Genomic DNA, 11,310 nt, shown 5'->3' on the forward strand with positions numbered 1-11,310 from the left:
TTACGAGGAGGGCGCCAGGCCGAGGGCATAAAAGCCGGACTCCCGGAACAAATCGCACGAGTCCTGTTGCTGAGGCGTGGCGATGGCGTCCCGTGGGCAGAGACCCGAGCACCGCGGGCCTCCGGAGCTGGTGAGGCCTATGTTCCGCGGACACCCCTCTCTCCTCTCCTAGGGCCTCCGCGTCTTGATTTCTTCCTCGACTCGCCACCCTTTTTTTTTTTTCTCGTCCCTGCAGTTTTACGACAAGAATGAAGCCCGGAAATACGTGCGCAAGTAAGGGGAGCCTGGATGTTGCGAGGCGTCGGGTGTCGGGAACCAGCAAGTTGCCCTGATTGCGGAGGTTGCTTGGAAAGCACGCAGGATTTGGGGGTGGGGGAAGGAAGAGACCTGAGTTGATCCCATTTTTGACACTGGAAGAGTCAATTTTAAACTTTCGAATGGGTCTCAGTAACCTTAGCATCAGAATGGGAGGGATCACGCCTACTTTGTCTCATATGACAGCTTATTTTAAGCATGTGATAAAACAGGTAGGACGCAGTGGAGATGTGTAAGGGATCAGTGCTGTTGGGGGGAAGGAAATAATATTCATGGAATGCTTACTGTATGCTGCAGTTTACATTATCTCAGTAAATCCTTAGGACAGCTGTTGGTAGAGTATCTGAATTTTGTAGAGGAGAGTTTTTTTTTTTTTTTAATAAATTTATTTACGTATTTATTTATTTTTGCTGTGTTTCTGTGCGAGGACTTTCTCTAGGTGCGGCGAGCGGGGGCCACTCTTCATTGCGGTGCGCGGGCCTCTCACTATCGTGGTCTTTGTTGTTGCGGAGCACAGGCTCCAGATGCGCAGGCTCAGTAGTTGTGGCTCACGGGCCCAGTTGCTCCGCGGCATGTGGGATCCTCCCTGACCAGGGCTCGAACCCGTGTCCCCTGCATTGGCAGGCGGATTCTCAACCACTGCGCCACCAGGGAAGCCCTAGAGGAGAGTTTTTTGTATAATTATGAAGTCAGTTAACAGATGACGGCTAGAGCAAGGACTTCCAAACCTATTTTTTCCGATACAGTACTCTGTAAGAAAGTTCTGCAGATACCTCTTTTCTCTTTTTTGTTCAAATTGGAGTACAGACAGAGTCAGCAAAAACCCTTTGGTCAGTTGTCATTATGTAGCAAATAGAAACTTTTTTCCAGTTGCAGAGCCCTGTGTTAGGCATTTTGAAAACTGGTACGTGTGACTCTCCCTGGATCTTGGGAAAGCCAGATACACTCTAGACCTCTTCTGTTCAATATGGTAACCAGTAATCATCAGCCATCTATTGAAACATATTTAATCTGATACACTTCATATGAAGAAAATGTAGAATGCTTTATTGTTTTTTATGTTATGTATTGAAATGATGTTTTGAGTATACTGGATTAAATAAAGTGTAATATTGAGTATGTTGGGTTAACTATTACTACAGTTAACTTTACATATTTAATTTCTTTTTAAGCATAGCTTCTAGAATGTCCCAAGTGGCTTGCGTTATGTTTCTCATGGACAGCACTGTTATAATTCTTATTGTGTCTTCTTCACCCTTCTATATGGGAGTAGCTACAGTGGATAATTCTTCTAGAAAACATGTATTTAAGTAATACAATGTCAAAGCCTGGTAGAGTTGAAAATACCCAATGGTTGGTCATTAGATAAATGATTTGTTAACTTCACATTAGCTCTGCAGCTACTACAGTTTTAATTTGTGTCAGAACAGAATAACACGTTGTATTACATGGACTTTTGGGGTCACTTTTAAATAGTTGTAGTCCAGTTTGTTGACCGGGAAAGGGTACCTCAGGATGATTGTTCCTTTTTCTCTTTCTTTGGCTTTTTTGGGTCTGGGTGAGGTTTTAGCCCAGAACTCCTTTACCACTTGCTTGTGTTTCTGCCTTTTTAGCTCACGGATGATTGATGTCCAAACCAAGATGGCTGGGCGAGCGTTGGAGCTCCTCTGTCTGCCTGAGGATCAACCTTGTTACCTGTTGGATATTGGGTGAGATCCTGGGGCTCAGTTCAGTTAGTCCAGGTAGGTGGTGGGATGTCTTTGCTACTCACACTGTTGAGTCCCCATTTGATTGTGTCTTCCAGCTGTGGTTCTGGGCTGAGTGGAGATTACCTCTCAGATGAGGGGCACTACTGGGTGGGCATTGACATCAGCCCTGCCATGCTGGGTAAGTATGTCCTGTTTAGCACTGGAGTGGACTCCCCTGCATGAGTATGGAAGAGTGATGCAGATTGATTCCTCACCCACTCTTCTCCAATGTAGATGCTGCCTTGGACCGAGAAACGGAGGGAGACCTGCTTCTGGGGGACATGGGTCAGGGCATCCCCTTCAAACCGGGCTCCTTTGATGGTTGTATCAGGTGAGAGTCTTCAGGTCCTCCTTTTAGTCCTGCAGGCCAGTGCTTCCCAAACCTGGCTGTGCAGCAGAATCACACAGAATACTTAAAAATACACATCCCCCATGATTTTCAGATGTATAAGGTCAGAGCAAGGCCCCCAAATATGTATTTTTTTGTATTTCAAAACTACTCCTGTGATTATCTTGCACTGCCAGGTTCAGGCACCATGGTATAAGTTTCTCTGCTTTGTGTGTGGGTGTGTGTGTGGGGGGGGGGGTCTTCTGAGCCTCTAGGAGCCATTTTATGGGTCCCAGCAGCCATCTTGTTGACTTCTTTTCAAAGGACTTTGTAGTGGAGAGTGGCCCCAATTGCTCCAATCTCTTCGGTGGCTTAGGAGTCCTTTCTGTGGCGTCAGGTTCAAGTTTTGAATGTGTACGTAGTACTTTGATAACAGATCTTAGAACACTGAAATTACAGTTAGAAACGTGAAGTTCTTTGTCTTCTGTAGTAAGTTCTGTTTAGTATTTGGTTTATTGTTTTGTTGGTGGGGTGGAGGTAGGGGCTAGGGTAGGAAGTCATAGTTTAATCATTACCTGGGGGAAGACCTCCTGTGATAATAGATTGAGCTGTAGCAATACACAGTAGGAATCTGGGTGAGGAGTACAAATCTGCATTCGAAGATTTTTTTTTTTTAGGGTATGGGATTAGCTTACATGTGGGAACAAAACAGGAGGGGAGAAAAAACATTGCAAAGATAGCAATTGCTTTTTAGTAATGATCAGGTGAGATGTTCTAAGCTGCAGAAAACCAAAGGCCAGCAATTTGGTCTTGCATGTTTCAGGAGGAAATAGTCATTTTTAGTTTGTTTTTAAGAGGAGGGGTGGTATGGCAGGCTTTTTCTTTTCAACATTTGTTACCTGCAAGAAATTGTCCAAGGTGCTGTGCTGTTTGTGGAAATAAAGGTCCCTGTTTTTAAGACTCCATGGTTTTTTAGGTGCTATAAGATGTGGACCAAGTTACTAAATGTGAGCCCCAGTGTGGGGTGTGTACTAGGGAATCATGGGACCCACCAGAGTTATGAAGAGAAGTAAGAGCACAGGAAAGCAGGAGGGGCCGGGGCTGGGCCCTGAGGTTGGGAGGAATTTGGATAGTCAAGGAGGAGGTTTCAGAGTGAAGGAACAGTGTGAGCAAAGGCACAGAAGTGGGTGGGGAAAGGAGTCTCATAGATATAGGGAGGAATGAGAAATTCTACGGAGGATGAGATTGTGTGGGGTCGGTTCCCAGAGGCTTTTAACTCCATGCTGAGAAGTTTGGGTTTTACTCAGTAGTTGATGGGGAGCTGGGGAGTGACGAGATCGGGTCTGTGTTGTAGGAGGATTATTTAAAAGGAGAGAAGACGCGAGAGGAGAGATAAGTTAGGTTGTCGAAGCAATGGAGGTGGTAATGAGTGCTGACCAAGGAGAGTAGTGGAGGAACGTAAAAGCTGGGAGATGGCGGTCGGAGACACCAGCAGGGTTTGGGGTTCTGTAGATGTATGTGCACAGCAGTGAGGAGGGGAGTGTCGGAAAGGAGGACATACTAGCTGCTTGAGGCTTTAAATCTGGGGATTGTGGAGACAGTTAGCAGGTACAGTTGAAGGAAGTGATTTAGGAGGAGAGCGAATGGCTTTGTGTAAGTCCAAAGCATATTTCCCTTGATTGGAGGAAGGGAATGAAGGGGTAGGTGGCAGGCAGAGCCTTGACCTGCTGAGTAATGCTAAACTTGAGATGTGTGCAGAAGTAAGGTTGAGGAGATGTTTCCTTGGACTGGCCACGAGAAGTTCACATTCACCTTCTGTAGACCCTATTTGGTCCAGCATTGTAGAATAGTGACCTGGAGTGGACCTCACGTGCCAACAAAGAGTCGTGGGCAGGAGGGTTTCGCCTGGAGATCGAACCTTGCGTATCGTTCCCTTTCCTGACTAGGTCCCTTCCTCTTTCAGCATTTCTGCGGTGCAGTGGCTCTGTAATGCTAACAAGAAGTCCGACATTCCTGCTAAGCGCCTGTACTGCTTCTTTTCTGCTCTTTACTCTGTTCTGGTGAGTATGAGATCTCCTTCCCACCTGGGCTGGCTGCCTGTCCCTCCCTTGCCCTGCAGATAGCATGATAAAGTGGAGGTGCCCCGTGGGAATGCCATTTAGATGGGACCACATCTTGTCTTTAGAAGTGATGGTGTTGATTTCCACTGTTTAGGATTAGATGATAGTCTGCGATTCTAAGTCCTAAAAGTGAGTTCTTTCACTTTTTTTTTTTTTTTGGCTCCAGGTGTTCCTTGGTCCCCTTAGGCCTCTCACCTCACCCCTGGCTTGCTTAGAGTGGGTTGTTCTGGCAGATTGCTGGGTCTTGGGCGTTATATGGTTTCTCTTCCTCTCAGGTCCTGGGGTTAACCCTGAAGTTCTGAGGGCCTTTGTGTTTGGTTTTCTCTCTGCTGAAATGCTCTTCCCTCAGACATTTAAATAGCCAGCCCTCTACTACGTTCGGGTCTCTGCTCCAGCGTCCCTCAGAGAGAGGCCTTCCTTGAGCCAAAAGTAAACTTGATAGTTGCTGTCATGCACCATCCCTTGTCCTAAGTTACTTTTCTTTTTGGCGCTTAATCACTACGGTAAGTTAGCTACCTCACCCACTAAAATGTGAGCTGCAGAAGTTCAGAGGCTGTCTCTTTTGTCCATGGCTGTTTCCCAGCCCTGAGAACAGTATACCTTGCACATAATGGGAACTCAATAAATATCTCGTGAATAAGGAAGGGAGGAGTGTCTGGGTCCTGACCCCATGGGGTATTTGAAAGATAGCCATGTTTCTGTTGCAGGTGCATGGAGCTCGGGCTGTCCTGCAGCTGTACCCTGAGAACTCAGAGCAGGTGAACCCCTTGGCTAGTGGAGGTGCAGGGAAGGGGGAGGGACCCAGAATAGGTAAACTGTCCTGCTCCTCACCCACCTGCCCTGCTGCTGTTGGGAGGTGACAGAACAAGCAACCTTAGGCGGCTTGGTGGGGAGGGAGGGGCTGAGCTCCTGGGGGTGGTCGCCAGTGGCCCCTGCTGGCACATTTTATGACCTAATGTCCTAAGGAAGAGGGGTACCTGGGGCGGGGGGTGGTAGGATGTCTGTCTTCTCTTGAGAGATAAACCATCTGATATTACTGATTTCCATAACCGGAGAAATAACTGGGGGTGGGGGAGAGGACATCAACGGTTGTCTGTTCTGTGGAGTGTGATGCATGAGCAGTGAGGGATAGGAGGTACCGACTCTGACTGACAAGTGGCGAGCTGGCCCTGACTGATAACATGAATGAGTCTGCCTTGCAGTTGGTGGCCATTCATCTCCTGAGATTTGAGTGGGGAGGTGGGTCCCTGGGCTAGAAAGTGAGAATCAGGGGGACTTGGTCGTTCTGTAATCCCCCGAGGGAGGTATCTGCTGTTGCTGGTTCTAGGCCACACCTTCTCTGCATGGCTTTCGGGGAGTCAGATTTGGGAATAGTCTGATAAAGACCCTCACTTCTCCCAGACAAGGTCCATTCTGGGACCAGACGGGGGCCAGGGGAGGGGGCAGGAAGCTGCTGTTCCCCCAGCCACCCTGCCTGACTGCGCGCTGTTCTCTTCCCAGTTGGAGCTGATCACGACCCAGGCCACCAAGGCCGGCTTCACTGGTGGTGTATTGGTGGACTACCCCAACAGCGCCAGAGCCAAGAAGTGAGTGCCGGGGGCCAGGGTGCTGCCTGTGCTGCAGGAGAGAGGGTGGCAGTGTGGCCCTCACAGGCCACTGATGCGTGGACCAGAGCAGTGCTGGGTTGGGTCACTGGGGCCCCGGGCAGGCCAGAGGCCTGGCTGTGTCTGTACCTGTTTGTGGCAGGGAGGGGGAGGACTTGTCTTACTCTGTGAGGCTTTCTGAGCCCAGCCCTCACTCTGCACTTTCTTGTTTCAGGTTCTACCTCTGTTTGTTTTCTGGACCTTCGACCTTTATACCAATGGTGAGGGACCTTGGGTTTGTAGGCCCATCTCTTCTGGCTTCCCTTCTGGTGGGGCCGGGCCATCTACCTGTTAGGAGGGCTCAGGCCTGGGTGCCAGGCCTTCTGGGGCGGGGCAGGCGGGTTGAGAGATCTCCAGGGTGATCTGAGAGCACTTTGGTTTCTGCAGGCCCGGAACGAAGATAAGGAGGGAGAGGAGGCCCGGGAGTCCACCTTCACGGTTGAGAGGTAAGGCTGTCGGTCAGCCCTGCCTAGGGTGCAGGCGGTTGCTGCCACCAGGTTCATTAGACACAGCAGCAAGACTCCTCCGTTTCTCTCTGCTTTCACCAAGTCTGTCAGGGTCTGGTGTGGCAGAGACACCAAGGCGGAAATAGGACCTGGGAACCCTTCAGACCTGTGCCTGCACCTGCCTCCGGCTGAGCTATTGGAGCCCTTCTGGATGTCTGTGGGCAGCCTTCCTCTCTGCCTGCCCTCTTGCCACACCCAGCAGGCTGTCCCCTCTTCCCAAGGCTGCCTCCTTCACCTACATCGCGGACCCCATCCCCACTTGGCCCCTGTGGCTCCCTTTCCTCTCCCACATCCTCATGTTTACCCTCCTGAGTCATCCCCATCAGCACACAAACATCCTGCGCTATTTCTCCTGTCTTCAAAAAGGGTCCTCCCTTAACCCCATAACAGCTCCTGGCGGCCACCCTGTTCATCGGCTTCCCTTGATGACCGAACTCCTCACACTGCCTCCCCTGCCGTTCTCAGTCCCCTCCTCTGGCTCATGCTTGTCTCATCACAAATTGCTGTCTTTTTTTTTTTTTTTTTTTCGGTACACGGGCCTCTCTCTGTTGTGGCCTCTCCCGTTGTGGAGCACAGGCTCCGGATGCGCAGGCTCAGCGGCCATGGCTCACGGGCCCAGCCACTCTGCGGCATGTGGGATCTTCCCGGACCGGGGCACGAACCCATGTCCCCTGCATCGGCAGGCAGACTCTCAACCACTGAGCCACCAGGGAAGCCCCACAAATTGCTCTCTTGATCAAGGCCACCGCCAGGCTGTCTCGCCAAACCCATGGTCACTTCCCAGTCTTTTTTCCTTCTCCATCTTCATTGTAACTTTTCCGCTCATTAGGAGCTGATGCAGCCGATCGCTCCCCTAATGCTTTCCTCACTTGGCCTCCCACCCACGGTCCTGGTTTTCTGTTAACCTCACTGGCTGTTCCTTCTCGGTCCATTCTGGGGCCCACCCTGGACCCCTTTTCTCTCTGCTGCTGCCTTAGACACCAGCTACAGATTCAGAACCTCCAGGTTTCTATCCTTGGTCTCAATCCCACCTCCACTTTCCAAACCACCTCCCCTCCTAAATATCCATACCTGGACTTCCCACGGGGCTCTGGGACAAAACAGAGCTCTTGGTCTTCATCCCCGAACTTCCTCCCTCCATTCTTTCCATTCTCAGCCCTTCTTGTTTTCCTTACATTTCACATCTAGTCACTCCATCCCTTTTCCCCACTCCTGCCTGGTCTCTGTCTTTGCTGCCTAGATTACTGAAAGCTACCTCACTTGTCTCCTTAATTCTGACTTTGCTTCTTTGAATTCACTTGCTGTGCAGCAAGACGGAGACTTCCCTTTTTCTTTTACTTTTTAAAAATGTAAATCATATCTTGCCATTTCTCTGTTCAGTATCTTCAGTTGAGTTCTCGTTACCTTTATTTTCCCTACCATCTTTCACTGCTCTAAATCATAAGTATTCGTTTACTTGGTATTACTTCTGTCCCCAACTAGAATGAAAAGTTGGTGGGGACTTGCACTGTATCCCTGACACCAGAATAGTGTCTTGTTTGCAAAAGGTGTTCAGTATTTGTTGAAGGAACAGTTGATTATAAGGTAGTGAAGAAGGAGGTGATTTCTTAGTTCTGATTGGTAGGGGTGAAAGGTTTTCAGACTCTTAAGACGTTTAAGAGGAAAAATGAGCCGAGAATGGATGAGTTAGGAAGGCCCACCTGTGGTGAAAATCATGAATGCAGTCCTCGTGTCCACCGTGGACTGATGCCCTCTGACCCGTTGGCCCTCCGCGGTCATCTCCCTTAGCTTCCTCAGCCCATTCCCCGTGGGGACTTGGGGGCTCTCCTAGCCGTTTCTGCTCTAAGGTGCCCATCGCTTGCTCCCAGGGAGTGGCCCCATCTCCTGCTTCCCCTCCGTCCATCTTAGGCTCCCTCTTGTCCTCACGCCGGTGTCTACAGACGACGTGTCCTAACTGTAAACTCAGGTAAGTTTTGGGACCTGATCATCCATTTCTCGTCTGTTTAAAATTGGGGGGGATGTGCCACCCTCTCGGGCAGTGTGCTGAGTCGAGGGCATGTCTGTACAGGGCTCAGCACAGTGCGTGGCGCGGACCTCATTTCCCTACAGGCTCTTCCTCTGGACGTCCTCGGGTCTGAGGAGGGTGGGAGGAGGCCTTTGTCTACTGTAAGGCTGATGGGGCTTCTCCCGGTGCTGTGTCGCTTCTGTCTGATCACATTCAGGCCACTTAATGTAAATAAATAGGTAAATCAAGGAAAAGTATTTTAAACCTTTACCTGACTTATCTCTAATTTCTTCCCCCCGCCCCCCAACAACTTTGCTTGACCTGTGTATTCCTTAATCCTCGCCACCCAGCCTCTACTGTACCACTCCTCGGCTGCTCTCTCCAAAGGCTCCGTCCCCTCCGGCATTTGCACTGTGGACTCCGCTTCCCTCTTGGCACCTGTGGTCGGGGTCACTCACCGTCTTCACTGCTCCCTTTGTCTCCCCTGATGACTCTTTCCCATCGTCCCTCCTGCAGCTCACATCTTGCCCCCTGTTCACTGTGCTACCCCAGAGCTTGTCCTTCCTTAGAGACTCCTGGGGATCAGTCCTGCATCTGTTTAGTCCTGCATCTGCAGCAGCCTACTTTGCACCTGGCACATTGGACTCCTGCCCCCTCATTGTAGGCCCTCTTAACTTTCTTTCGTGAACTGCTATCTCTGCACACCCCAAAGTCTAGGACATGTTGTGTTCCTCCTTCGGTAGAAAGCCTCGCTGCTTCCTGGAGGGAGAGCACGCTCCTTGCTGGTTGCTGTTCACACCTCCATGAACTGGACCAGCCAGGTGGGATTCTGAGTTGGTGTTTTTTTTTTAATCTGACTTTTACTGTTAGGTTAGAACAGATGAGAAGTAGCAGCCGGAAGGGTGTGTCATGCAGTCCGGCTTCCACTGGTCCTCAGGCGAGGAGGAAACTTACGAGGATGACTCAATCCTCAGCTGACCCTCAGAGTCTCAACGTGGACCCTTCTCCTTCTTACACTCAGTGACTCCAGGCAACAGGGCTCTTCTGCTCCCTAACCTTCCTCTTCAGTCCTTTCCCTGTGCCTCATTTTCATGTATTGCTTCTTGTCTGGAATACGGGCCCACCTTCTGCATGAAGCAGCTTATCTCTGTGGCCCTCTCCTTTTACCCATCACTGCCTTAGCAGCTCCTGGCCTCTCTGCACTTGCTTTGCCTCGTGCGGGTGGTCGCTACCACAGCCCAGCCTTGGGCTCTTTAGGGGCAGGGCTGGTTCATAGCCACTGTAGAACATCCATGGGCCGTGCACGCAGGTACTCAGGGAATGGTTACTCAGAGGGCAAGCAGCCTCCGTGGTGTGTTCAACGCTGAAAACAGTTGGACTCCAACTGCCAGGTGGGGATGTGATTTGAGGGCCCAGGCTCCCCTGTTCTCAGGGCCTCTCTCCCATAGAGCTGTGGAAGGTCTCTTTTCTCCTCAGCCAGGACTGGAGGCCAAGATCACCCTTTGAGGATCGTTGTCAGGGCTGCCACAAGCTGGGCAGCCTTGTTTTCCTACCTCAGACACCTGTAGTTGCTGGGAGCCCCAACTTGATCTGTACCAAGCGGGCTGGCCTCACAGCCAGACTAGGGCCTGCTTTCCTTGGATCGGCTCTTGTGAGCCCCAAAAGTAACTTGGCCCCTGCCTGCCCCACAGGCAGGTATGTATGCATGCCTAACCACGTGGTCAACCGTGTGGATGCCTGCGAGCGAGGGGGGGGACTCCACCTCTCCTGCCTCCTCCTAAACAACCGCTCTGGCCCCAGCAGATGTCACCAGGAAGTGGGTGTCCAGAATGGGGACTTCTGTTGTGGAAGGGGCATCTGAGGCCACCTGACTCGGGGGAAGCTCACCACACTTACCTGCCGGGATTAACCTGGGTGCCAGCCAGGCCACTCTGTCCACCTGCTCACAGCCGTGTCTCCTGCACAGGGTCCCGTACAGGATTGCGAGGCGGGGGGTGGTGAGGAAGAGCCGAGAGTGGGTGCTGGAGAAGAAGGAGCGCCGGCGGCGGCAGGGCAAGTGAGTGCAGGTGGGGCAGGGTGGGGGAGGGGGAGGGTCTGGCCACCCAGGGCCCCGGGGGCTCACCTGCCTCAGGGGTCCCAGGGGATCTTGTTGTTTTTCCTGAGACAGTTCTGTTCTTCCCGTCCCTGTTACTTCTTTGCACAGGGAGGTCCGACCTGACACTCAGTACACCGGCCGCAAGCGCAAGCCCCGCTTCTGAGCAGGCGGCCGCATCCAGTGGGACAGCTCGGGGACCACACAGTTGTGAGCTGTGCCATCCAGCCCAGGCACTTGCTTCTGGAGGGTTTTCTATATTGAAGTGCCTACTTTATCAGCTGACAAAAAGTGTTTTAGAAAAGTTCTAAAAAGGTTTAAAGTTCTAAAAGTATTTTCTTCACTAAAAAAAGTTCTGAGAGCATCTTATTTTGTTCTAAAAGCAGTAAACGAATTTCTGTGCAACTCCGGCTCTGGCATTTTCCAGCTCTGTGATCCTAAACAGATTTCTGAAGTTCCTCTATTGGTGGGGGCTTGATTCCCAGGTTATGAGTTAGGTTTAAAGAACTTAATGTTTGAAAGCATTCTTTTAACCTTCAGGGAACAAGGTAGA

General features: G+C 50.8%; 1 protein-coding gene across 1 annotated transcript; it reads left to right on the plus strand.

The window, feature by feature from the left end:
- The first annotated feature begins 3 nt into the window (after positions 1-3).
- Positions 4-11,175, plus strand: BUD23 (BUD23 rRNA methyltransferase and ribosome maturation factor). Its single transcript, XM_081256309.1, has 12 exons — positions 4-130; positions 236-273; positions 1,929-2,024; positions 2,120-2,202; positions 2,298-2,394; positions 4,355-4,451; positions 5,219-5,269; positions 6,012-6,097; positions 6,330-6,375; positions 6,542-6,600; positions 10,632-10,721; positions 10,869-11,175. Exons 1-12 carry the CDS (start codon positions 83-85, stop codon positions 10,921-10,923), a joined length of 846 nt encoding a protein of 281 aa, XP_081112435.1. The 5' UTR covers positions 4-82; the 3' UTR covers positions 10,924-11,175.
- Positions 11,176-11,310: the final 135 nt, after the last annotated feature.

This window comes from Mesoplodon bidens (assembly GCF_964165515.1).
Source record: "Mesoplodon bidens genome assembly, chromosome: 15".
Classification (NCBI taxonomy): Eukaryota; Metazoa; Chordata; class Mammalia; order Artiodactyla; family Ziphiidae; genus Mesoplodon; species Mesoplodon bidens.

Coding starts and splice junctions, on each gene's coding strand:
- BUD23 (XM_081256309.1), top strand. CDS start 83: ATGGCGTCCCGTGGGCAGAGACCCGAGCACCGCGGGCCTCCGGAGCTG. Junction 131..235: donor ACCGCGGGCCTCCGGAGCTG/GTGAGGCCTATG, acceptor TCGTCCCTGCAG/TTTTACGACAAGAATGAAGC. Junction 2,203..2,297: donor CATCAGCCCTGCCATGCTGG/GTAAGTATGTCC, acceptor TCTCCAATGTAG/ATGCTGCCTTGGACCGAGAA.